Here is a 27,285-nt window from a genome sequence, read left to right as displayed (position 1 = left end):
GCATTTAATCCTCTCCTGCACAGCCTGGTGTTTTCATTCACCCACAGGTGTACATCTACATGTGAACAGTCAAAATGTTTCAAACAAAGCAAACTGGATCCTGGACATAAAAATACAAAGGCCTCTTCTTTATGGGTTGTGCAACAGTCAGCAGCAGCAAGCGAATAAAAAGTGAGATTTATGCAATGTCACATCTGGATACATGACCTCAGATGAGTCAACCCAAATGTGTTTTAGCTGTCCTGGCAAACAAAAACAATTACAACAAAACAAAGACAAACAAAAGGCGTTGTAGGTACATTAAGTCTATTTTGCATGATAAAACACTATAATTTGTATTGTATGGCTTCATCAACTTCAAGGCCATCTGCTTTGGAGGTTCTGTGCATTTTCTCATGTAAATTGTTTTAAGCAGTTTTATATATATATAGACACATGAAAGAAAAAGTGTATCAAAAATTCTTAATATATATTTAGATAGTATATGCATTGTATTGGCTTGTTAAAGTCACCTTAAGTTTTTATTCTGGGTAATTCTGTTAAATCCAGGCTAAGTTCACAGTGGTCCAAGTCTCCATTCTGGCCCTCAGTGTCTCTGTCCCAGAATTGTCTCTCTGCTTCATCAATGTGGTTTCCCACATCATAACCATTTCTCTCGTTTTGCACTCCATTCTCCGCTGTAGGTGATCCAAGGATGGTGCTACCTCCCAGCTCCTCTGCTACCGCCTCCTCTAGTGCCTTTTCCACATGACCATCACTAACCCCTGCGTCTTTATCCTCCTCTTCTTCCTCTTCCTCCTCCTTAAGGGCCTCTGCAGCTCCATCTAGACTGGAATCGCTGAGGAAGGAGTGCGCCGTCTGAGTGTCCTCCATGGACAGAGGGGTCTCGTCAGAGAGGCGGCCCTCGATATTTCTGCCCACCTCTGGGTTGAAAGGCATTTCCTCATTATCTTGGTCTGGATCTTGGTCTTTGCTGCAGTAGGCATAGCGATGGTTCATGTGCTGTGAGTATGAGCCGGAGTGAGAGAAGCGTTTGCCACACTTATCACATTGGTAGGGTTTCTCTCCAGAGTGCAGCCGGCTGTGCTCAATCAGATGGTGCTTATGCTTGAAGGCCTTGTTGCAGATCTTGCACTCGTGAGGACGCTTACCTGGAATAAATACAGAGAAATTGTCTATGATATTCAATAAAATAAAAAAAAGTAATTTGTTTTAAATAGAGAAGATATTATCATAAACATTTGGCAGCCGGTTAGCTCAGCACAAAGAATGGAAACAAGGGGAAACAGCCAGCCTGGCTTTATTCTAAGGTAAGACCACCATCTGTCAGTAAGAAATCAAATCAGCATCCAAAATGATTTCTTAAAACATTTTTAACAAGTATTGTAGTTATCTATAAATTATAGGGAATGGCATATAACTTATGTGTAAATCTTGCCGACCTGTGTGCTCGTATTTGTGTCGGAGCAGAGAGCTGCTCTTCTGAAAGGTTTTTTCACAAATGTCACAAGCGTAAAGACCCTCATTGGTCTTCTTCAGTCTTTTCCTCCCGGGACCCCCTTCTCCCTCCAGTCCTTCATCCATGAGGGAGAGGTAGTCGAGAGCTCCGTGGCTTAATACTTCACCCTGCAGAGAAAACATGAAAATCATGATATATTTAAACTCCTATAAATCTAATTATACAAATTCACTATGCAATATGATCAGATATTTGAATGTATTTTTCTTGCTGCTTCTGCATTCATTTTGAGGTTGTTCTTCTGCAGCAAATACACATCATCATTTTTAAACAAACTTAAAAGAGAAACTTTACTCACCATGAGAGCTTGTCTCTCCTGGTGGATCTTTTTCAGGGTCGCCTCTGCGTCTGCATCCATCATGTAAGCCATCGGAGAGAGAAACCCTGGGCTATTAGCTTGCTGGCTGAAAGGAATCGCTGTGATGCCATCATGTCCTGAAAGCCCTAAACCAGACTGGTTGAAGATAGGAAATCCATTATATAAGGAACCTGGAAACATGTGAGCTCCGGCCCCACTGTAGACCGGGTGGTGGTGAAGGGAGAGGTGTGACGTTGGACTTTGTCTCCTGAGTTGCTGGTTCCCGTGCTCCCTCCTCTCTCTTCTGCCTGAGTTGCCGTTTACAGTTTTGTTCCTCCCCTCCTGGTCGGAGAGCTGCTTGGGCAGGGAGAGGTCCAGAGGCTCGTTCTGTGCAGACCAGGTGCTGCTGGCCAGGTTATGAGGGAAGGTCAGTTCAGGAGGACAGCTGGGGAGGTCCATGCAGACTGGAGAACTGAAACCTGAAGAAGGAACCCTCCTTCTGACTCGAGGCGATGACAGCTCTGGGGAGTGGTGGATTGGTTTGGTTGGGCTTCCTTTTTCCTGGCTGGAGCAGTACACTCGAGAGGAGGGGGCATCATGGCTGGGATGTGGCGGGGAGTACATTGCCACCAAAAGCTGCTGCGGTAAAGAGTGCCAGCTGGGCTTCTGCAATGGTGATTTGTTTCCAGACAGGCCGTTGGCTACTTCACTCGGCTTGCTGTTCTCCGGTTGGAGAGAAGATCTGGGGAAGAATAAAGGTGGCGAGGGATGGTCTTTGCTGCGGAGACCCTCGGGCACCTCCACCACCTCCCGGTTCATCTTGCAGAGGTAGCGCTCGTGCTGCAGGAGCATCGCCACGTTGGGGAAAATCTGGGAGCACCAACGACACGTCATCCCAAGCACACCTCTCTCCCCTTCACCTGATCTCACTGCTACTCTTCTCCTGTCAGGCGACACTTTCCTGTCAGGCCCTCCTCCGTTGTAAATCACCTTCCTTTCCTCCATTGCAGCTCCCACCCCTCTGTCCAGCTCCTCCTCTTTCTTCACCTCCCTGTGAAGCATCTCCTGCAGCATCTGTTCAAACTTGGTCCCAGAGTGCAGATAAGGCAGCAGGGTCGTCCCTTTTAGGATACTGGCCCTCAGAGAGAGCTCTGCTGAGGGGTCCCAAAGCCGAGCCAGGTCTGACGCTCTGGCGGGGTTGTGGGTAGGGTCCTGCAGGGAAAGCTGGTGAGGATTCTCTGGGCCTCTACATAGAGGCCCGGTAAGATCTTGGGTCGGTGAAGCCAACGGGGAGCCCTTGTCAGTACTGTTTCTCCCCACACCTGCAGAGGGAGATGTTGGAAATGAGTGGTGATGTCCATTAAATGCACCACTGGCTCCTCCTGCGCTTCCCCCTCCATTTCCTCCGCCACTCAGGCACTTTTTGCTGCTTAAGTGGGAGCTGTAGGAGCCAGAGTGAGAGAAACGTTTCTTGCAGTTGGAGCACTCGTAAGGTTTCTCACCTAAAGGATGACACGCAGGCGGGATATATTAGACAAAAGATGCCACGGGTGGGTTGAAAATACTTTCAACATGTTTCATAATTATTTTGTCCTCTCATAGACTTTTATAACTTGTTTCCTGTCAACACATCAAATTAGGTATAATTTCATACCATATAACTGGCACAATAAGTAAGGGTTTGTGATACAGTCGAAACAATACATAGAAAATTGATGGGTGACTACATCTGTTTTGATGTTATTTTGTCTCACCGCTGTGGATGCGGAGATGCTCTTTGAGGTGGTGTTTGTATTTGAAGGCTTTCCCACACTGCAGACATTTGAACTTCCTGGTCTCGATGCCTTGATCCAAAGTGATGACGCTCTACGATGATAAGACAATGTTATTAGTCTAACACATGTAGGGATGAATTTCAGTGTGCGATCAAGTACGACTGTCACTTGTAACAACACAAAGTTCCAAATAAATAACTTTTGAAACACTAAACGTCATAGAATATAGTTATGACAATTTGCCTCATGTCAGTAAAGTTTCTCCTGCTATGTGTTTGTATCTCACCTTGTCCTGCACTTGGTTATGAAAAGCGAGGTGCCGCTCCATCTGTGCCCTTAGGGTGGCAGTGTATCCACAGAGCGGGCAGACCATGTGGCCCCCCTCCCTCTCCTGACAGTACTTGATGTGGTCCCTCAAAGAGGCGCCTCGCTGATACATTCTGTGGCAAAAAGGACATGCCTGCTGGGTCCTCCCTGCATCTAGAGTCCAGAGAGAGGTGACATTTTTTTAGAAGACCACAAAACATGTTTTGTATCATATGTAGTACATTCACGTATTTGGTAAACTTACTATTTAAAGGGACAGACAAGAAAGTCTTGATTAAGTATGTTGTGTACTAGTAAAATGACATTGTAATTTTAGCTATTTGTCTAAAGAGTTATATTATATTAAAGCTATTTTCGTACGCTTTTAATATGACATTTTGCTAATGACGATTAAATTACGACATAACCTTTTATATTTACTTGGTATACGTGATATACAATGTTGAACCACAAGCAAAATATAAAAATTGTGGGACAACACACGCTGTTACATGAATTAATTGCTTGAACATGTACGTGTAAAATAATGCGTTGTCTTGTCGAAGGCCCTTTGTTGAACCATGAGCTGATGTGTTAAAAGCGCTTCCTTTCCATTTTCTCTGAATAATATTATCATATACAACCTGATATGTGCCATATAATTGCTATTGCAGCTGAGCGGTTCATCACTCGAACGACATACTGCTTGGCTCAAAAGCAGTGACTTGAGATTTGTTGATTTTCTATTGAGCATCATTGCAGCCGTTCCCTCATCAGCCTACCTGCTCCCTCGGGTGAGCGGTGCTGAGCTCCTGGTGACCAGATGGCAGGTGGCAGCTCCTCGTGACTGCTTCCCGGGTAGTACGCCGCTGCCGTGCCATTGTGGTTCAGATGGTCCAAGAGACTGGCTGAGGTAGAGGCCTTCCTCAACTGGGCTAGAAATTCATAGTGGGCCAGGTCCTCCAACGTATTTTGGGAGTCCGAGTTCTTGCCTGCGAACACAGAAAAAGATTACTGTATCAATAATAGGAAATATGTTTATTTGAGATGAATTAAAAGGCTATTCATAAAAAAGAAAGCATAATCTGGATACACGGACACTTGTATTACATTTGCAAGAAAATATTGGTATTCCATTTTTTTCCCATTTAATTAATTCAAGTGAAATAAAAATCCAGGCAGCGAGGGTGGCATAAAAGCCGAAAATAAATACAATGCCGGAAACAAAAACAGATTAATATAACTGTCACGCGCTGCATAAAAGACCATAAACAATTTCCCGTTATAAGTTTTGACAGTTTAATATAAAGCACTTTTATGACCTCTCCTTTTGAATTCATCATTTTTAAAGCTGGTCAGTACTCTTGTCAGTGAGGTTGAACCTTTGCTGCTGTTACAATTTTATTAACTATGTGTTAAATTAAATTATTGAGAAATCATTTGCTCTCTGACTGTGTGAATATACATGTCTTGCTTAATTAGTCATGTGTGCAGCGCGAGTGGGGATGAATCGTAAAGTGACTAATTAAATCTAATTTATCTAAATTGTTTACTTAAAGACTGACTGTAAAAACAATGCATTTGGGGAACTAGCTGGCCAGATATGAGACTCGAATAATTCTTTCTCATTTGTGTCCTTGAGTTCAGTGACAGGAGGGAAGGCAGAGAGAAAGAAAGCCACGTGAAGAAGAGAGGGCGTCTCCTATCATGAATCAAGCCCGTCAGCTTACAGGGGACTTTGAGGAAGATTTTTCAAATGTTTGCAGATGTTGGCATATTTTGAGCTGTTTTTTTATGTGGTGAAGGGAAGAGCCTTTGTGGTTGAGTGTTGTAAAAACTCAGCTTTGCCTTCATCAGGCAAGGCCAAATCACACGAGGCGAGGGAACTAAGTGATTGTTAGTAGGCAAGCCGCGTGAGCCTTTGATCTCTCCTAAATAAAAGGGAAAGCCTCGCGTCGCACAGTGCTGATTTCAGTACCGTAACGTCACCTCTTTGATGCATGGAAATATTGTGACATTGTGTGGGAAGAGTTCTTTTGTCATGCTTTCAGAAGGTTGCCTTTTTCAAAGAGAAGAGTGAAAAAAAAAGGAACAGCTTGTAGGGAAGGCATGGTTTCACAAGGAGCTGATATGAAGGTGTATCTAGAGGGCTGTGAGAGGCACCATGAGACTGCCGAGGTCTTGCATCAGAAAAACACTGTACTGTACAGTGGTGTCCTACACAGCAGTCTCATGCAGTATATGTGTAGGCTATTTGAACTTGAAGTGAACTGAAGTATTTTTTGAATCTGAAATTTTACGGGGACATAAGTAGTCTAGTATTTAATCATAAGTGTTGTACGTCGCTACATTTATTCAAATTCAAAACAAAAGTCTCATGAAGAAAGGAGATAAAGGAGGTCCATAGTGGTGACCCTCCGGAAATAAAACGTTAGAAATGTTTTGCGTTCACCTGCCGAGTTCGCGAGCCGGACCCAGCACTCCAAGTACACTCAAATTGAGGAATAGCGTTGCCTAGTTTCTATTGTTTACATGTCCACATGGTCAGTGTTATTGATGTTTTATTCTACTGTTGATTCTGAAAGAGGTTTCAGCCGCTCGTTTTTATTTATTGTTTGTCATTTTTGTTTAATTGTCTGAGTTTTCTCTTGCTTCTGGTAATTCTTGTCAGGCTGCACTAAGGAAGAAAAAAAAAAGTATATTTATAATTGATATAACATTGATAATCAGTTATATGGACAGACTGCAGACCCGTCAGTTGGTTGGTTGATGATGTTGTTCCACTTGTGTATGTTGACATTTAATGCAATCTATTTTGTAGCCTACTCTTTAATTTACCAGCCGTATCATTCATCAACACCCACCCCTTAAAAATGTAACGCAGTAATGTTTAATCTGAGTTCCTTTTTACTTTTACTGAAGCACATTTATACACAAGTACTCTGTGTGTGAGTGAAAGTATTTTAACTTAACAATATTGTAGTAGGCTCCTCTTTCCACCTCCGAGTTTTTTACACTTTACACACTTTCTTGGCCCGGCCTTCATTCTTCAGAAATCGTTTAGAAAACAAAGACTGAACTTGAAAGGGCAAACGTTTTACAGTTTTTGTATACTTTGTTGAGAACTTACAGTACATCCTCAATGGTTGCTGGTCTCCCTCCCTGTCCGTGGCAGATGCGGCGGTGGCTTCTTCTGCGGCCTCGGCCTCCTGCTCCACTTGCGGCCAGTAGCTCCTGCTGCCAGGGCTGAGGCTGTGCGGCCGCGTGGAGCGAGCAGGACTAACAGGCTCCTCCGTGCCCTCGCTAGGTGTCAAGCTTGTCTTGTCCAGGCTCTCCTGGCAGTCCTGGGGCTCCATGCTCCACAGGCCCACCTCATCCTCCCCCTCAGATCCCAGTGAACTCACTTGCTCAGCATCCACTGTGAGGAGGACAGAAACAGACAAAGACACATTTTAGGGGAGACAAAGGAGACTCATGTTGACAAGTCCTGTTTAAATGCCATGCTGCAAACAGACAGTATGATCATAGAGAATATAAAGCTTTTTTAAATATATTGGAAATCATAAATGTGTGTTGTTTAAGCTACATTTAATGAGAAGCCAAATAGATATATTTACTATTTTTAAACATGATTCAAAATGCAGCATCTTTGAGTTTCCTTTTGTCTCAGCTGTAGATAATGACCAGAAAAACCCAGAGACAATGCTATATAATTAAAAAAATATGCCAGTAACTGAAACCAAACAGGGGAAAAAGACACAAATGTTTTGTAAACTGCAAAATGTTGTTTGAGTGTTTTTTCAGTGTTGTTCCTCTGTAAGCAGGAGGAATTATATTGTCCCCATGTGAAGTTGTTCAATGTGTTTCTTATCATGAGATATTTTATATGCCTTTGTGTGGCTTGATGTGCGGATTAGGATCAATACAAGCAGACACGCTCAGCATGCAACATACACTTTTTGTGCAAAGGAGATCCAGAACAGTGAAAGAAGGGGTCCCGACTTATTTCCCAACCTAAGCTATACAAGTTATATGAGCTATGACCACAAAATATAACTTCAGACAAAGAAATAGAGCATGTTTATCGTCATTTCTGATCAATTTCAGTGGGATTTCCAAAGGGATGGTTTTACTCTTAGAGTGTGTGGCTTTCATGAAAACTGAACATATATTTAAATAGATGCATTTAATCAATTAATGATTTGATTACGGTCACGACCAACTTGTCAAGGTGTAATCTTGCTGATCAAACTCCAATGCAGTAAAATACAGATTATTTTTATCTTCGTATTAATCATTGTAATTACAACATTTGCCGTTCAGTTTTCTTTGTCTCAAATGGTAAAATGTTATTTTGAACTTTTGTACCTGTAATTGCTCTTAAAGAACACAATTAGTTTTGACAGTAGAACAATGTGCATCTACATGTGTCACACATGTGCAACAGGCAGGGATGTAATGCAGCAGTACGGAGAAAAGATAAATAACATATTGTAATTTAAAAGTGTACCCTCGGTGCCCAGACTGCAGCACAACTGGAAAGGCGCATTACTTTTTCCCATGGCAAAGACAATAAATGACAATCACAAACACATGCCTGGGATTTCAGCTGTAGGCTCTTATTTCCAAGGCTTTTTTTGAAGACTTGCTGTTTTCCTCTCCCTGATTGGCAATATCTAATCACCACCAAGTAATGGTCATTTAAGAATATATCATTGGAGGAAGCCAAACCATTGGACTGAGCCAACACACAGAGAGCCAACTCTTCTTTTTGTCTTGTTTTGAAAATAAGGTTTCTGATGAGCCTCCAACGAGGATCACAAAACTACGTCGACATGCTTCTTATTATTTTTAAATACATTTCCCTCTTTGTCCTTTTTTCATCAGATCAGAGTGAAAATAAGGTTTCATGGCTCATTTAATTTCACAAAACACACAGTTTATTCATTAAACTGCCAAAACAACACTCAGTCACTCTTGAAAGATTGCCGTTTGTGTGTGAGCCGTTCCACATACACCCTCACTGGCTGGTGGACACAATATAATTGATGAGTATTTTGCTTTCGACACATTCAGTCACGGCCCACAGCTCACAATGACAAATTCCAGAGATGGTTCTACACCGGCAAAGACATTTCTGCAAATCTATGTTGTCTACTTTACAGCTAGAAGACACAAACAGACACTCACTATGTGACTGAAAGAGCAAAAAGAGGCCCAGCGCTGCCGAAGGGGTGGCCCACAAACACCTAAAACACTTAATGGACACACACTCTCCTGATGAGCATATTAGCTCAGTGCAACACCTATTTTCTTGTATCATCAAGTTGCATGTCTTTCCCCAGCTTCATTACACCTCTCTAAAAAATGTTAGCTCATGCAAAACACTCTGATTCATCCAAGCTGCTGCTCCTCGCTGCTCCACTGACATGGGGAGGAATGACTTGCTCTTATGGGGGGTGAAATTGGTCATCAAATGTGTTTCCCTACAACAGACAGCTATGAAGTTTTATGATGTAGTTGAGGTCGACCTATCACTTTTCTGGGTTGATAGGAAATACCGCTGGGCCCCGAAAAGAGAACAATCTGGTCCGGATTAGCATCAAATTGGCCTTAATTCCCCTCTCCCATGACAGTGAGTGACACTGAGCCTATATGTGCTGTCATTAAAGCGGCACCGCGCTGGGATGGCTTTTATTATCGGGCCTGTTGATTTATTTATTTGGATAGCGACCGCATCCTTCAAATTGCTCTTTTTTAAAAGGTTGTTGGAGCAGGACAGCTAAATCTTTGAACAGGGCAGGGGGTTTGGGATTGCCTGCAAATAGAGATTGTATGTCAAGGTACAAAGGGGTGATGAATTCATGCAATGTGCAAGAGTTTCCAAATGTGTAATTTGTTGGAAGATGCTGAACACCAAAAACACAAAGCAGAGCTCGGGTAAAGAAAACAGTACACTGCTATTGTGTGCATGCACTGTAGTGTGCGTGGGAAGAATGTGACTCATATCCAGAGAGTGGTAACCGAACTGTGCTGCATCATGCTTGACGATGTCGCTCACTCTGTCTGCTGGGGGACTGTTTCTGATGGTTTGACGACAACAGTGATCAGATCGAACACTGCAACACTATTTTAATCTGTCGCTTTCCCTGCCTGACAGTGATTTATAATCCAAGACTGACGGTCTGCTTGCCAGAAAGAAGTCTTCTGTTCTCAGGTTAGGAGGCCTGGGGAGAAAATACATCACTGTTCTTGTGATCCGTCTTGAATGTGATCTGAAGCAAAAAAAATTATCATCGAAAGTGGTTCTTATAATATTTACAGAGACGCACAACTGAATATCTTCAAAAGCACATACTCCAACAGAGAAAATCTTGACACAACTACAGTGAAATACAAACCGCAACAACAACAACAGAAAAAGACCCGAAAGAAAGAAATAATTTTGCACTGGCTCCCAACAGCACAGACAGTTTCACTGTTTATATCCCAGAGGGCATCTACTGTACAGCAAAACTAAGCTAAGCTGCAGTTTATTTTACGACACACACATGTGATCTGGTATTGACTTAGTAATTATGTGGCTAAATGGTAAACACAGAATAATTACCTAGAAATTACCTTGTTTGTTTATTTTGGATTTAAAGGCAACTAACAAGGCCAGGCCCAATTTACCACACCACGTAATCGTTACCGTTCTCTTGATTCTTAGATCGCTATACATCACAATATTTATTAGATTTTCATTTCTCAGATGAGACAAAGACAACCCAATAAATAGTATTTTTTTTCTACTGTGTCAAACATACCTTTTGTCTGAATTAAATGGGTCCTAAAAGTACAGATTAAGTTCAGTAGACAAATTAGAACCATGCACCATGTGCATTAAAACTACCGTTAAATACACATAACAAAAAAGTGGGGAATTTGAAGATATTTTTCTTTTTTTTAAGGGTGCAACTCTCATTTTCTAGGATCATGTTTGACATAAAATCACTTTTTAAAGTGATTTATCAATCAAGAGTTATTGAAATCCACGTAGATCTTAATTTGACATATTGTCACATCACAGTCATATTTGGTGGTAATGTTAGGTGGTAAAACTCAGAAGCAAAAGTCAACTGAATACACTGAGGCATAACTAAAAACTTCTTTTTTTAGTAACTTTTTTATATAAAAAAAGCTTTTCCAAAAATATTTCTAAATGATTTGGTTTTAGTTAATGCATGATATAAAACGTATTTCATGCTGTTAAAAAAAGTCCTGGTTTCACAGGTGTCAAAAGAAGCCCAACACTTGCTATTTTGAACTCAATAAATTACCACGAGGGTCACGGACACCCACACGCTAAACAACAAGCAAGCTCAGGAAGATGTGCGTATTATCATTTTACCTGTGAGAGCAGTTCAGAGACGATCTAAATCCCCATTCATCTGCAGAACTCGCTCATGTTGCCAACAATGACCCATCCTTGAATAAATCGCAAAAAACTCTCTCTCTCTGACAGCTCTCCTATTCGTACCTGCTGTCTGACATTTGTAGAATGAGTCAGGGGAGGACCACAACCAAGAGCAAACACCGCCCACCTGATCTCCTCCATAGTGGCAGCAACTCACACTCTCTCTACGGTGGTGGTTCCTCATGACGTTGGAACCTTGGCCTGTTCTGGTTTGACCTGCCCTAACAACACTGATGCCTATGGGCCAATTTTTTATTTTTTTTTTAAATCTAACTGTGTTATTGCACATGCACCAAATACATAATGAACACACTGTCTTACCCTGGACACGTTCTGCAACAAAAAAAGAAATAGAGGATTTTTTTTCAAAATGTTGTGAAAGAGTATATGATAACAATACTATTCCAAAGCGAGTTTAATTTACTTAATAGAAAATTCACTGTTGAATTTTGCTTTTCGTGGTCTCATCTTAGTTTAAATTAATCTCAATGTTTTACAGGTGAGCCTATATCATGAATGCTGACAGCAAATTGAGGATTAAATGCTCTAAATGACATGTTAACCAATAGGAATGGTGGTAATGTGATGTTTTGCTGCACTTGTATTGCATTTATGTTGCCAGGGTAGAGGAAGTGCAAACATTCTTGTCTAATGATGGTGAAAATAACCACAAACACATTGATATGAAAGTCTAAATTGCACAGTCAAGTTCTAGTTCAATTGATTACAGTCATTTCTTAGTTGGTGGGCAGCGAGCCACAAAAGAAAACACTTTTGCAAATGACTGCTGGTGAGAATGAATTAGACTGAAATCATGACACTGTGATGGGGATTATAAAGGTCATATTGGTGTGGAGGAGGAGATGCTTGAATGTGATGTATGCTGCAGTGTGATATGTTGCATTCTTGCAACACATCATACGTACACAGTGCTCTCTGGTGTGTTTCTTTCGAGAAAGGGGGTGACAAGAGTGAGACAGAGGTGAAGAGACACCAGTGAATGAGGAACACTGCAACCGTGCATGAACTGCACAGAGACTAAGAATGAAAAGGGATGGAGAAAGAGAGAGTTAAAAGAAAGACAGTGGAGGAATTAGAGAAGAGAAAGAGACAGAAAATAACAGTGTCAAACTGTCCCTGACACAAATCCTCCAACTGATGTTGAACTGTGAAAAACACGCTACAGAGGGAAATTCCCTTAACACACACACACATACACACACACTCACACAAACTAGGGTACAGAGAAACACAGAAAAACAAACAAACACAACTTGTATTGTGGGCACAAATGGGGAGCAAGACCGGGCTGCTGCTGCAGAGGGCTACAGCATGATCAAACACAGCAAAGAAAGTGTGTGCGTGCATGTGTGTGTGTGCGTGTGTTATACACCATGAATATCTGAAAAGCAGTCAGAGATGGAAAAGTTAAAACTCATGCTGTGCCATAGCAGAAAAGTCACGGCCCTGTGCCTTTTTAGATGTCCCGCTCATTAGGAGACACCACCCTGTCAGAGCATTTAAACCACCACCACAGAATGTGCAGCCCAGTGGCAACATCTGCACTTTGAAACACTCACAGGCACACAGAACAATCAGCTCAAGAAATAAACACCAAGCCAATTTCCTCACATTGATAAAGGCTCTGCAAAGACAAGAGTGTGCACAACTGCAGCGCAACTCTGCACGCGAAGCAGTGATCTTTAAAACTGGCTACGAACAGCGCGCTGGAACTCCTTTTGCCTTTGTTCACTGCGGCTTTTAATGATTCGGTTCAATTAGGGCCCTTGTGACACCAAAAAACAGAATCGCTTTCGGCATTTTATTAGCCTCAAAGCCACCAAGCTATTCACTGATACCACACTCACAAAGTTGATTTGTCATCAAGTTGCGCTTTTAGTGTGACTGGGCGCCGGTGTAAGTTTCATTATTCACATGCGTGAATACGATTTCAGAGGAGCCGCTGCGAATCAAAGCACAGCCCCCGAAGACAGCGGCTGTTTCGTACTGTGGGCTTGTGTACAGCTGCCATGGCCGCTCTGAAAAAAAAGGGCGCAGGCATCTGAAAATCGAGTGAGATCAGAGTCACTGATCTGTTATTCTCTATCTGCATCACTCATCACCGCACCAAACAGTGAACCACATTTGCTTAGTGGAAGCTGGCTCTAGTGCGACTTCAAAAGATGAAACCAACAGCAGATAAGCAAAAATAATACAGCAAAACCACCAAAAAAAGACATATATGTGAAAGCTGTAACTTAGTGCAGGACAAGCTACCTCGTGATGAAACTGTGAGGATGTTGACTTCTCTGCCAGATGTTATCTTTCACCGTCAGTCTAAGACTAAATGTATTTGTTTTTACATCTGATAAGTTGAATCTCCTCCTACTCATATGTGCACTTTAACCATGCGTACTGTATCATCTTTGCTTGTGTGAATTTACTTCATGAAGACTGCTGAACACATTTTTCTTTTTTTAAGGATTAATTTGCCAAACATATGGGATTTCTTTTTACCATGTGTATTGTTTTGCGATTAAAAAAACAACTCAAAGATGTCGTACTGTGTGTGTTTTTGCTTTTCAGACAGAGACAGAAGTAAATAAATCAGCAGTTAGAGTGAACATGGACAGGAAAGGAGTCTCAAATAACTTGTGGCCTACACCAGTAATCACACCAAGAAGGTGCATATTCGTGCTGGTGAAACGATGAGACGGCTGTGACTAAATTAGAGGTACAGTACGCTGAACTGCAGCTATTGACACACATGGAGAGGCGATGTAAAGAAGACGGAGAAACACTCTTACTTACATACTTTCATCCCCTCGTGCAGATTCCCACCCAAGCTATATATTCTTAGATTGTGGCGAGTCGCCTCGAGACAGCCGTGTTATATTTTTGTAGCCTGTAATGATTTCAGCTTCAACGGCCTCCACAGGAACTTCAAAACCAATAGCTTTACATGTCTCACAGGTAGAGCTTAAAGAGGCAATGATAATTAGCGTATCTTTCACAGAGAATACATTTTTTATGCAAAAAGGTGCAGCAATCAGTATTTTCTCTTTGCACAAATGAGGCAAGGTGTGAGAGAAGAGGTGTGCAAAGAGCCCTTGTGGTTGCTTGTCTTCTTCCTCCGGAGGTTTCCTGTATGCTGCCGCCTACATGTTTGCCGCCATATTCACCTGTCCTTTCGACCACCACAGTGACATTTGTCAAAAAGTATAGCTGTATTTAACCCTGGCCTTTACTTCAAAGTAGATGCGTGTGGCTTTCTGCTTTAGTGCCTCTTTTTTCTTTTACTTTGTGGGCAGCTTACAAAGTGTTCTCACCAGTATTACAGCACAAAGGACAATATTTTATGAGTCTGTTGTTGGACCTTATATAGAAAGTTTATATTTCTTGAAAGATCATAAAGTATTTTCAATTGGATTATCTAAGCCATAGGGGAAAAACCTGTTTCGACAGTTTATGATTTTTCTAGAGTTGTTCTATCAGCAACTCAACATCCACACCATACGATGATCACTTCCATGCAGCCTCTGATCTCATTCATTGTCTTATTCTCGCTTCCTAATTTCACATCTGTAATAAACTCACAAAAAGTACAATTTCCACTGCTAATAAAGATGAAATAAGACACACTGTTGATATCTTTCTGGACTTCCCTACATTATGTCATGCTGAAGTGTGTTATTTGACTCATTTGCTGTGTCAATGACTCACCAGCAGTGACACCTTGACTTAACTACTGTATCTATACTGCGCTGCTGTGTGAGAGCTTGTACGTATACGACTACATTCTTGTCGCCGTGTCTGAGCTCAGTGCCATCGAGCCCCGTGTGCATCTGCTGCGCTGGAAGCAGGACTGATTTTGATGGGAAAGGTTAGCTCGGTTAGAGGGAACACGTTATTTCGAGTTGGCCCTCCGCCTCCTCCTGTGGCCCGCACTGGTTTCCGTGTAGCGAGGGATCGGTGCTGGAATGCAGTAACGGTCACAGAGGGACCCACGCACTCACCGCACTGTGAATCAAAACCCAAACTCCACTTCATTAGGCTCCTGTCATTGCAGAGACTCTCACACCACTCTATAAATACCCCTGTCTCCCCCCTCCAAATTTGTTTTCCCTCTTTTTTCTTTACACATGAAAATGCTCAGGGACTGTTCCAGCTTTGTGATGTGGCTCTTTATTTTGTACGTTGGCTCAAGAAACCACACAATAGTGGCTCCTTTCGAATATTAAAACATTCTCTGACGGAGCACAAAGGTTCTGAAGTTTTTTAATAGGGGTGCATGCTAAATAAAACTTCTCTTTGAGCTTAACAGCTATACAATGTGGGATTTGGTTAGTTCAACTCAAGCTATAACTTTCAGTTACTCACTACGGGACATTTGTTTTGAGGGTAAAACAAATATGCCTGGTATCCCACGGACTTTGTCTGCTTCAAGCGTCTATAAGATCTGTTAGAGGTGTTTACCGTGATGTGGTGTTCTTGAAAAAGTCAATTTACTGCATTAAACCCCCAAATGTCTTAGTCTCACCACTCAAAGCTGATTTCAAACACAAGATATAACTATTCTGAGAAACCCACATTAAGTTATAAAAAGATCAGAGCATGTGAAGGTATTCACTACACATGCAGTCGCAGCAACATCAATTCCACTACCATTACAGCTCTTAAATAATCTTGACAATAATAATTATTCACACTGATTCCACAAAAATGTAAATGTAAACCATGGGGAGGCCCTGATAGTCAGCAAAACACATGAAAAGACATCAACAGACTTGTATCTACTGCTGCTGGACAACTCATTCAGTGAAATTAGAAAGTGTAGCATGTAACTGTATCTAAATATACGTTGTTTTACAATGACAAATGTTGTTTTAATAGACACAGCCCGTAGATGAGACCGTCCTGCCTGGTTAAACTACAGACGGGGCGCCATCCTCTGGCGTGTGTTGACATTACATCCTCCACACAGGAGACGATGATACACCGAAGCATTTCAAGTGACCACATGTGACCTCCGAGGCTTTGAAACATAGAAAAGATTCCTTTCTAATGTATCACTCTGTTTCTATTTTTCTTTGTCTCTCGCTGAATTGTCCCTCCCATGTCTGCTCACACCATCCACTCTCTCTCTCTCTCTCTGCCTTACTTTCGTCACTTTTTCTGCGCCTTAAGCACGCACACATAAAGAAATACAAGCAACAAAAAGAGAACACACACACTAGGCTATTAAACTGTTTCTTTTGTGGGTTTGCAGTTCTGATTAGGAAGACGTATGAGTCATATTGCATATTAATTTACACACATCTGTATGAATGTTAGTTACAGCTTGGTGCACTTTGCGTGCATGTGAGAGCGAGAACGCGTGTGCTGTGAATGTGGCGCCTGAACCAACGCCTTGAAAAAAGAAACTAATTAAAGTTATGGAGAAAAATGCAAAGACAGCAGAACCGCACAAGAGAGTGTGTGCATGTCATTACTGACCTGGCCCAGTTGGAGAAAAAAAGAAATGATGGCAAGAAGAGGGAGAGAGAGAAAGAGAGAGAGAGAGAGAGAGAGAGAGAGAGAGAGAGAGAGAGAGAAACCTCAGCCAGGGAAATAATGTATATATAAAAAAAGACTCAACAAGAAGAAAGGTTTAAAAAGCAAACTTCGGGAGTTTAAGAGGATCTTTGATGTGTATCAGAAGAGGAAAGCAGCCTTGCGACTGGGACGACAGTAATTTTAAGTCGAAGCAGAAGGCTGGCTGACTGGCTGCCTGGCTGACTGACTGTGGGCTTTGATGGCGCTGGCTGTTTGAAGTGGTTTTCGGGGGATGGGAGCAGCGTGTGGTGTCAGTGGGACAGGGGAGGTGCTCAGGGAGAGAAGGGGAGGGGGCATGATGGCGACCGTACAGGACTTGAGGAGCCGAGGATGGATAGATGGACGTAGAGGAGGAGAAAGAAGTAGAGATTGAGAAGAGTTGAGATACAAAGAAGAGGAGAAGAAGAATTAAAGCGAGGACAGAGGCAGAGGAGAAGACAGAACAATGAAACAGTCAGAAAGAGAGAGAGAGTCACACAAAGAGGGAGAGAAGAAAGACAGGCAACAGATGAGAGCAAGAAAAAGCTGCAAATAAGGAAAGTTAAAAAAAGAAGTGATAATAAAGTCAACCTTCAAGATCTGTGTCTGAAATTCAGAGCCACGTCCCAATATCAGGCCTGGACACATTCACACCTACCTCGTACTTGTATCATTTAGATGACGTTACCTCCCTCTGATATGCTGCCAGGCTGCCTTATGACTTATACTTCCCCTTCCATCCCTCCTGCATGCTGGACACATGTACCGTATAATCATAACTGCACTGTTTCCCCGAGGTACCGAAGTCGACCGCACAGCCAAGGAGGAAAAAGAAATTGAATCCGTGCAAGTTCAGAAAGTTTTTTTGTTCTCCTTGCCTATTCATTTTCTTTTATTAGTGACTGACCTTTTTAATTAAAAACCTTCCCAGGTTTTGTCATTTTGCAATACCGACAAAAACATGACCTGTCACGGACCATAAGAAATTCTTTCAAAAAGATGAGATAAGACTATTTACTAGATTGTTACTCGGTGATAAATGACGGAGCGGATCGCTGACATTATTCGCATTGCTTCCTTTCGAGCAAAACATACATCCGGTTTATGGATCCTGTTCTTTATCATACCTGAGCTACCAAAGATACATTTTGCAGAAGTCATATTGCACGCAGCCAGCAAACATCAACATCTTTGCTCTTTCTTGGAGTTGGACCAGTCATAAACCATTACAAAAATGGCATTCTGATTACTTTGCAAAACTCTCACATTGTCACTCGTGTCGATAAGATGTTTTTCTATCTGGTATTAACGTAAATGAGCCACTAATGAATGCCTTAATGAATGAACACATTTATTGCCGAAGTGAAACTTGAAAGGGCGATGTCTTCACGGCCCCTAAAAGTGTTAAAAGTAGACGCTACCAGCAAGAGACACAAAAAAAAAGAGTGAGAAAAGGGGAGTCGGATAGACAGAGCTGCGTGTAAAATGTAAGACCTAAAGCCTCGGCCTTTACAGGTGGGCCGAAAGATCAGTGAAGCGTGGAATGTGTTCACTCCCTTCCAGGTAACTTGTGTGTGTATGTGCAGTGTGTGTGTGTGAGTGGGATGTGCAGATGAAGGTGGTGCCAGGTGATCACAGGTACAGGGAGACAGAGGGATAGAGGGGGAGTCGGCTGGCTGACCTCTCCCATGACTTTCTTGTTGTCTGTCCAAGTTTTAAGTGATGGAGGACAGAGCAGGTTGATACAGAAAAATAGCAGAATTTTGCATTGATGTGTATTTATCTGGTTTAGAGCCTGCAGCTTATTAACTCGATCAGCAGAAGATTCATCGTCAACAATTTTTGAGATCGTATTAATCCTCTTCAGTAATTCATCAAGCAAAAATGCCGAACATTCCCTGGATCCAGCTTCTCAAATGTGAGGATTTGCTGCTTTAATCTGTTTAATATCACTGTAAATGGAATACATTTGGTCTTTGGACAGTTAATTCATCATCGGCTTGTACGATTTATGTTTTTTAAATGTATTTATATGGCTCAGGACCATGATCACATGGTATGGAGCACAAACGGCACAATAACAAAACAATAGCATCTGATTGGAATAACAACATTTATTTAGTTTAATAATTTAAACAAAAGACGGGCAGTTTAAACATAATAATAATTATACATGTTGGTGTCGTTCATTATGCTTAAATTCAGTCAAACAAAATATGATACTTGTCTTCCAAGTAATTGTCATCACAAGGGTTTCAGACCCTCTTGTTCCTATCCAGCCCTGTGTATCTTCACTAAGGTACAAAAAGCCTGCCTGTACTTTTGGTTTTCACATTTCACACATTTTCAATTTAATTAAACTGTTTAAATATCACACGACGTCAGACTTTTGAGATCACTTTACCACTTTTGCATGAACTATTCTTTCAGCTTCTGTTCAACAGTTAGTTTCAACCAGTTGATGTTGTTCCACTTTTGTGTGAGCCAGAGGTAAGAAAAGAAAAAAAAAGTCACTTGAACTTACTGATAATATATTGGAGAATATATTTAAGATAACAGTCTAATTTGACTTTTTACCGTTTTCAGCTTCTTAGATAAATATTTTGTCTTTACATTCACTTTTAAAACTCATCATTAATGGTCAAATCAGTGGTCAAAGTTACTGGGAAGTGACCAGAGGTGATCTCACCTCTGAGGTCACTGCAGGAGTTTAAGAAACAGGACTGTTTTTTCCTGGTACTCTAATAAGTGACAGGTCCTTGTCAGTAAGTGTGCCTGTTCGCTGATAGCTTGCACCGTAAATGGTATCATGAAACTACATACAGTCAAAGACAATTCTACCATATCGCCCACTCCGCAGACTCCCAACCAGTGAGATCCAGTGAGAGCGCTGTGCTCTGGTCTTTAGAAACAAGATCCTTTTGTTTGTCAGACATCAGAAAGTGAATTCAGTGCACAGCTTAACATTTTAACTGCATTTTTTTTTTCTTTCGCTACAGCTATTGAGCTCTACAGTGTTTTTTCAGTGAGTTACAGTGGTTTGTTGTGCTAATGCTAAGTGGAAACACAGATACACGAGATGAAGAGAAACTCATTGTTTGGCATTTAAACACTAACAAAAATAAGAAAATGGATTTGGACTTGGTGTGAGATTTTTTTTAAAGAGAATGAAAGACAGAAAAGAGATGAGAAGCATGTCAACAAAATAAAGAGTGTTAAACACCAAAAACAGCAGGTCTGATGTCTTCTGTCATAGATGATAAAGGGAGATTCTCAACAAATGACACTCCACACACACCACATATCAAACTGTTCCTTTTTCAACCTGCAGCTCTGCCTCGTCGAACCCTTCGCTGGCCGCACACTCTCAGCTGAGCGGGTCTGCCTCCGTCTCTCTGTCTCTCTGTCTCTCTCCCTGTCTCTTTGTCTTTCTCTCCTCTCTCGCTCTCTGCCACCCATCTGGGCCTTGTAATACATGACAGCTGAAGCAGGGTTTCCACATTTAATTTGAGGTGTGATAAAAAAGCACATATCTATAAATTGTGTGCAGAGAGCCTGCCTATCTGGATAGCTTTAACTTCTTTCATGTGCAGCATGTGAAAGGCTCAATATCCAGGCCGTCTGCACTAAAAGGAAGACCCACAAATAGACTTAATGACGACGACTCTTGCCAAAGCAACGACAAAGAATGCAATAATAGCGCTTCAAATGGCTTTTGTGGAGAATTAAAAGGGATCAATTTGCAACATCAAACTATACACGTGAACCTTATCAGATAAAACGCCTTTGAAGCGAAAAATAGAAATGCCTGCATGTGAGTGAGAAGCCACAAGAAATACAGTGTTAAAGTGTGAAAAGTGCATGTACGCACGCACCTATACACACCTCATGAGCTCTGTGGCTATAAGCGTGATCTTACAGTTTGATGGAGTGTGATCCTCATAATGAAGACGTGTGTTCACCATTGAACCATTTTAGTCTATTAGGACCATATTTTAAATAGTTTCTGGTGATTACACTGGATTTGACCTAAAGAGATCAGATCAGAATTGTTTGTTAGCTGTAACATCTTGAAAAAAGAAATCCTCCAACTCCAAACAGTCATGTGCAGCGAATATGGCAGAAAACCCCTCTCTGCGTGTATCAATCCTGCAATGGCACTGAACACTTTCCAACTAATTCCTTCTTGAGTGGATCAACAGTGTGGCAGCCACGCGGCAGGAATGTACAGTCAGACATGGGACTGCTGTGGCTAAATCTGAAACATCGCAAAGAAGCAATAATCGAATAAACATGTAAAAAATACCAGAGGGACTCAATCAAGGGATTCCCCATTACTGCTGTGCAGATCTGGCATCGCACACACAGACCGGGGATGGGAGATATCTGTGACATTTGGCGCTGTGGGAACGTTAAGGAACAAATGAGGAAGCACTTATTATCCCACACTCTGTCGCCCGTCCGTCTCTTCCGTCTCTACCCCCTCAGCCCCTCCATCTCTTGTCTTCTGACGCCGAGGAACTGTCTCCAGCCCTGTCAACCCCATCAGTTCCCCATCTCTGTCGTCCTCTTCTCCTTTCTTCCTCCACTGTCCCTCCCACCCGCTGGTTGTGACGCCTGAGCTGAGCCCCTTGAAGAGTCCTGGTAATAAACTGTGGTGCCTGGGCTCTTCATTGCTGTCTCGCTCTCCCCACCCCTCATCCCAGAGCGCCGATACATCTGCCGTTAAAGTAGGCCCAGTCCAACGGGGCCCGGCCCGGCCCCTCCACTCTGTACTGTACGAGCGCGTCAGTCGTTCACGTTCAAATGTTTCCCCCCTATTCTCTCTCTTTCGCTTTTTCTCTCCCTTTTTTTTGTGCTGCTCAAGTCCTTTGTGTACAGTGTGCTATGCTTACTGTGGCAGCACTGTGCCAGAAAAACCCACACAAACACACATGCGCACACATACACAGTCACAGACACACAGCTGGGCCCCAGCTGCATACAAAGACTGGGGTTTGGAAATCAATGAAGGAGAAAGAAGAAAAGGGGAAAGGAGTTTAAATAAATTGGCACTTGAAAAAAGAAGAAAAACGAGAATGAGGGAAACAGGGAGAGAGAAAGCTCTCTCTTAAAAAGACACATCGACTCAACAACAGAGTGAGGTTTTTTTCATGTACTAACAAAACATAAAGCGCAAGGCAACGGGACTAAATATGTTTGTGAGGGTGCTCATAAAATGCAAACTTACATCTGATTAAAGAACAAGGGTTTGAATGACTCTCATCGCATGTCAGAGGATGCCTGCTGAGTTTGAGGCAAAGGGAAAGCCTGCACATAACACCAGCCAGAAGCCTTTAAATAAAGGGCATTTTGCTAAGATGCTAACAGTGCTGCACCAACACGGCTTTAGTGAAGATCAGTAAGAACGAGAATGGATTATAAAGGGTTGCTTCATTCAAGTTTTCTTCCAATTACAGGAATGAGTCTTAAATTATTGTCTTCAGTTTCTTCATGAATGTGTTTCACTGTGAAACAAAAAAATAACCGGAGCATATTTTTTGAGGGAAATAGATAAATCCTCTCCTCTATTCATGAGACAGTAATTTTAGAGAATTTAAAAAGTGTAAGTACAGTTGAGCATGGAATGAATTCCACCCATGGTGTTAGAAAGCATTGGTTCAACTGACTGTGTATACAGGCCTGATGGGGGGATGTTGATCCGCTGGCTATCATTGCTCAGCTAATTAATTCACACTCTTTGAAACTCAAATATCTCACTCACAGCCAGTAAATACGGCTCGTTGCTTCAAATGGATATGTTTCCTCCCTTTGTCTTAGGGCTGTTTTCAATCTGCCAGGAACGAAGGGTAGTAATTTCCTCACGTTGCTTAAGATGGGGGAACATTGACAGTTTTATTGGGGGAGACAGAGACATAATCAATAGGCGCCTTGGAGAGAGAAGAAAAGCCAGCCTATGCTTTTTTTCTCTTTCTTCTGGTTTGGAAGGGATCCCCAAATCGCTGTCTTATGAGTTGGGCCTGCCAAATTCATTTGGTTTTATCAAGGACCTTTAACTCCCCGCTCGCAAAGCCGCCTCCAGCCCAGCACATTCCAAATCCAACACAGAGCTTTAAGACACACACTTCTACTCTGACACGAGGATGCACACGCAACACGGTCTCACTCACACAGACTTTAAACATGCTCTGACAAATGTGTGACAAACATGTGTGCTAAGTATGAGCACTTCATCGACGCAGGCACAAACGCACGCAAAATTACTAACAGGTCGTTGTGCAATTCGGGGAAAAAGTCACTTGAACTTATTGATAATATATTTGAGAATATATTTAAGATAATAGTAGAATTTGACTTTTTACCGTTTTCAGATTCTTAGATAAATATTTTGCCTTTACGTTCACTTTTAAAACTCATCATTAATGGTCAAAGTTACTGGGAAGTGACCAGAGGTGATGTCTATCTCACCTCTGAGGTCACTGCAGGAGTTTAAAAAACAGGACAGTTTTTTCCTGGTGCTCTAATAAGTGACAGGTCCTTGTCAGTAAGTGTGCCTGTTCGCTGATAGCTTTCACGGTAGTGTGACGGTGCTGATTTGTGAAGTAGAGTGAAGTCGGTCGACAAACTGCTACATGACAGTCAAAGGTGAGTGTGTGCGTGTGTGTTTGTGTGTGTGTGTGTGTGTGTGTGCGCGTGTGTGCGCGTGTGTGCGCATGCACACACAACTACCCGTTATGTCAGGCAGCCAGTGAAGTTTCTCACCCTGGGGACACTCTGCTGAGCTTCACACCTCTCTGAATAAAATGAGGAAACACTTACAGCAAACTAATAAACTAAATACAGTGAGCACTCACAAAAGGTTTATGGCGGTTGTACTCTGCATGGTTTGCAAGAGTTCACAATAACGCCCGTAATGTTTGCATTTGTGTGATTTTGTATGTCAAAATATCCTCTCACTGATAGCAATGGCAAAAAAAAATTAACATTAGAAATCAACGTGATTCTGTGTTTTTGTGGATTTACGGCGCTGTTTGCATTGGGGATATATATGTTTAGGATATCTCTTAGCTTTCCCTGCTTCACCCAACAACCTTGCACTATTGAGACACATCATCCAGGAACCCCATTAGAAAAAAGGTTTGATTTTATGGATTTAAGTTTAGGTTTACATGAAGTAATTTAAAAAGGGGTTGCAAGTTAAATTTAGGCTTAAACAAGCGTGTTGTGGATCACTTCTGTTTATTTGGGGATTTGACTCTAACATAAATGTTCAGTCCTCATCAGCAGGATGAAGAACAATTGTGTACAATTGCATCCATGCACAGATGTGTGTATCCTAACTTCTGTTTGTGAGTTCAGAGCCACACACACACACAAACAGACAAACAAACAAGGCACAACCTGATGCCCGTTGAACAATGTCTCTTAATTCAGCGTATAGATGTTCCTCTCAGCACTGCTGTAGGAGACACAGAAACTGCTAACGGACATCATCTAAAGCTGTATATATATTATCATCTAACGCCTTCCACTAATTCTTGATAAGGTGATTGATAATCATGTTAAAAAAAAGTCCAAATGTGCTGAAGAAATTAGTCCACATGCACATGAAGGGCTGATTTAAATAAATGCATCATATTTTGAAACCTTATATTTTATAGAAAAACTAGATAGCCAAAATAAGTTTCAAAATAAATACAAAGGTTTCTATTTTACTATCTAGATTTTGAAGGTTTTTTTTTTAACTTTAAGAACTGTTTTACATGAAGTTCAAGATAAGCCTCGGGTTCATATCAGTTGATAATCTAACCTAAAGTGTTTCTCATTACTTTTCTACTTTCTATTTAAAAATGTTCATGAAACAGGATCAAACTCAAGAAAACGTGAAGTTAAATCAGGTTGCATAGCACGACATCGAAGATAACGAGGGAACAAGATCCTGGAAAGTTTCAGTCTCATAGCAGGTGAAGCAACAAAACGAAAATATACAAGTCACTCAGAAGTAGTGACAGTTGCTTGACAAAAACATGTTAGTTAAAATAATCAAATCAAAGCTGATTCCCTGGAAGGTTTTAAACAGTGTGGATCCTTCTAAATAATTGATGAATGACAATTTACTTCAAAAATGAATTTTCAGGTGTATAAAACACACACGGCTCACGAGATTTCCCTGAACGAGTGTATCGGTTCGTGTGCTTTTATTTCAGGTGTTTGTGTCCAGGTGGAATAATCCCAGTGAACACAACCTGACGAAAACCAGAATGATTCTCTGCTCTGCAATTTACGCCGCAGGACAATCACAAGCCATGGACGCAGAACATATTATAGAGTCTGAAACATGAATCTAGTCAACCTAACTACACAGCGATTTAACAACACGTAGAATTAGTCTTTCTACAAACTGCAGAATAAATCCTGTGGGTTCTCGTGAGGGCTTCTGCCCGCCGCCTTATCATCTCCCAACTTATTAAAACTTTTTAGCGCTGCACGGTTTCTTACCTCGGTTCCTCCTGGGGTTGGCTTGTTTCCGTCGCTTGCCCCTGCTTTCTTCTGTCATCATAACGCTGTATTTCGCTGTTTATTATGACGTTTAAGTTGTCCAAGGAGCGGTGCGCGAGTGTGTGTTTGCCCCGAGTGCCTGCCGGAGAATGAATGGTGATGAGGCATCGCCTTCGGTCACAGCGGGAGACTCAGACCTTGATGGGACTCCAAGCGCAGGCGACGAGCCGTGAGGCGGAGTGATGTCAGCAGCAGAGGCTGGCCCTGAGGTCAGTCTTGGCATCGCGAGCGTGCACCTTCCTCCTCCTCTACAAATTAGTCCATGCTGCTAAGACCTGCTCACAAAGTGCACCGGTTATAACGCCGTTATGTACTTTGACAAAACATTGTCCCCCAATTCAGTGGACTCGCCAGCGGGTCCTGGTTTGGGAATACACTACTTTTACTACTACAGGTATGTGCACCCCTCCCCCCCACCGGCCCTCCCCTCATGCTTTATGGCTTGACTGTTATGCACGTCGCACCTGCGCCTCGAGTACCCTGCAGTGGACCCCGTCCTGCGCACCATTCACCCCTGGATGGCTGTAGGAAGTGGTGCATTGACGATCCTTTGTGTTGCAACCTGGCCCGTAATCTGTTTTGCAACTGAAAAAAACATCCGAAATAAAACTCTGGCGCAGCGTTCAGGACCCCCACCTTGGCTTTCTAGGGGCCCCCCACCTCTTCCTAACTCCGCGAGATAATAAAGGCGAGCCGGGTAGCTCTTCATGGCGCATAATGTGTCCTGCTGTCGAGGGTGAGCGGAGTAAACAAACGGGGATCTGACACTGTGAAACAGATTAGAGAAGTGAAAGACCGATTACCTGCACGGATTTCTTAGAGGCATGAGGATTCAATTGAAAACACAAATCCCCCACAAAGAGAGGCCCAGATTATAATTATACAATGATTGTAGGTGTTGACTACACTATCAAAGCATATAGATTAGTTTAAAAAGCCTATACTAAATGATTGCGTATATTCCTTAAAGTACTAGACTCATAAAATGTAACTCATAAAATAGTCTAGCATCTATTATATCTTTATATATAATACACCAATGTAGTAAATCAATAAAAATACAACTTCATATCATAATTAAATGGCCTCTCCGTACAACGGTTAAAACTCCAACCACCTCAAACATGTTAGTTTTACAACACTGCATGAGTTCAGGGTCACATTTGAACTAAAAACCTTTTTCCCCAAATTATCGGCTCATGGTGGAAAAACAAAACTCTCCCCTCTTGGTTCCTTTGCCCATCATGGCTGCTGGGGGTTTGTCTCTTAATGGATTCTGGAAGAGAAAGCATCCTGAAGGTTGGGAGGGAGCGGAGGGCCGAAGAAAGACAAGGACAGAAGGGTCATCACGGCTCTTTGTGGAGGGATGGATAGAGGAGAGGGAGGAGAAAAGGAGGGAGGCGAGGAGGTGGATGAGGAGGGGGGCAATAAACTTTGCTACAGGCGAGGGTCATGGAGGTGCAGAGGTGCTTTAGAGGTCCTGGGAGCGGTTAAAAAAAAAGTTATGGTCATATGCTGCAACACAATTTATCAGTTCTTCATGTTAAGTGTTTTTCATTACATATTTAAATTGAGTTCTATCAAACTGTACATTTATGACTAAGACCTGATTTATTTTAATGTTTAGTAATTGCAACTTGTTACATGCAACATGTAACTTCAAGCCATAGGTTTTGGTTTTTATTCCACCTAAAAGTTGCAATACTGTATTGTAATGATGGGTGTAACCAATCAAAGATAACATATGTTCATGTATCGACTACTCACCTGTACTCAAATACACTTCTTTCCGATG

The 27,285-nt window shown here is 42.0% G+C and overlaps 1 protein-coding gene across 1 annotated transcript; it reads right to left on the bottom strand.

Annotated features, from left to right (window-relative positions):
• Positions 1-513: 513 nt before the first annotated feature.
• LOC306737201 (zinc finger E-box-binding homeobox 2) lies at positions 514-25,491 on the bottom strand (the record flags this gene model as incomplete). The annotated part of the gene is made up of 8 exons (XM_079218907.1): positions 514-1,151; positions 1,443-1,626; positions 1,818-3,319; positions 3,572-3,683; positions 3,879-4,072; positions 4,681-4,890; positions 7,029-7,316; positions 25,431-25,491. The coding sequence occupies 8 exons, from the start codon at positions 25,489-25,491 to the stop codon at positions 514-516; spliced, it is 3,189 nt and encodes a 1,062-aa protein (XP_079075033.1).
• Positions 25,492-27,285: the final 1,794 nt, after the last annotated feature.

Source organism: Taurulus bubalis (genome assembly GCF_910589615.1).
Source record: "Taurulus bubalis genome assembly, chromosome: 5".
Lineage (NCBI taxonomy): Eukaryota > Metazoa > Chordata > Actinopteri > Perciformes > Cottidae > Taurulus > Taurulus bubalis.
The sequence above is the reverse complement of the archived record's forward strand: the minus strand, read 5'-3'. Positions and strand labels throughout refer to the sequence as shown.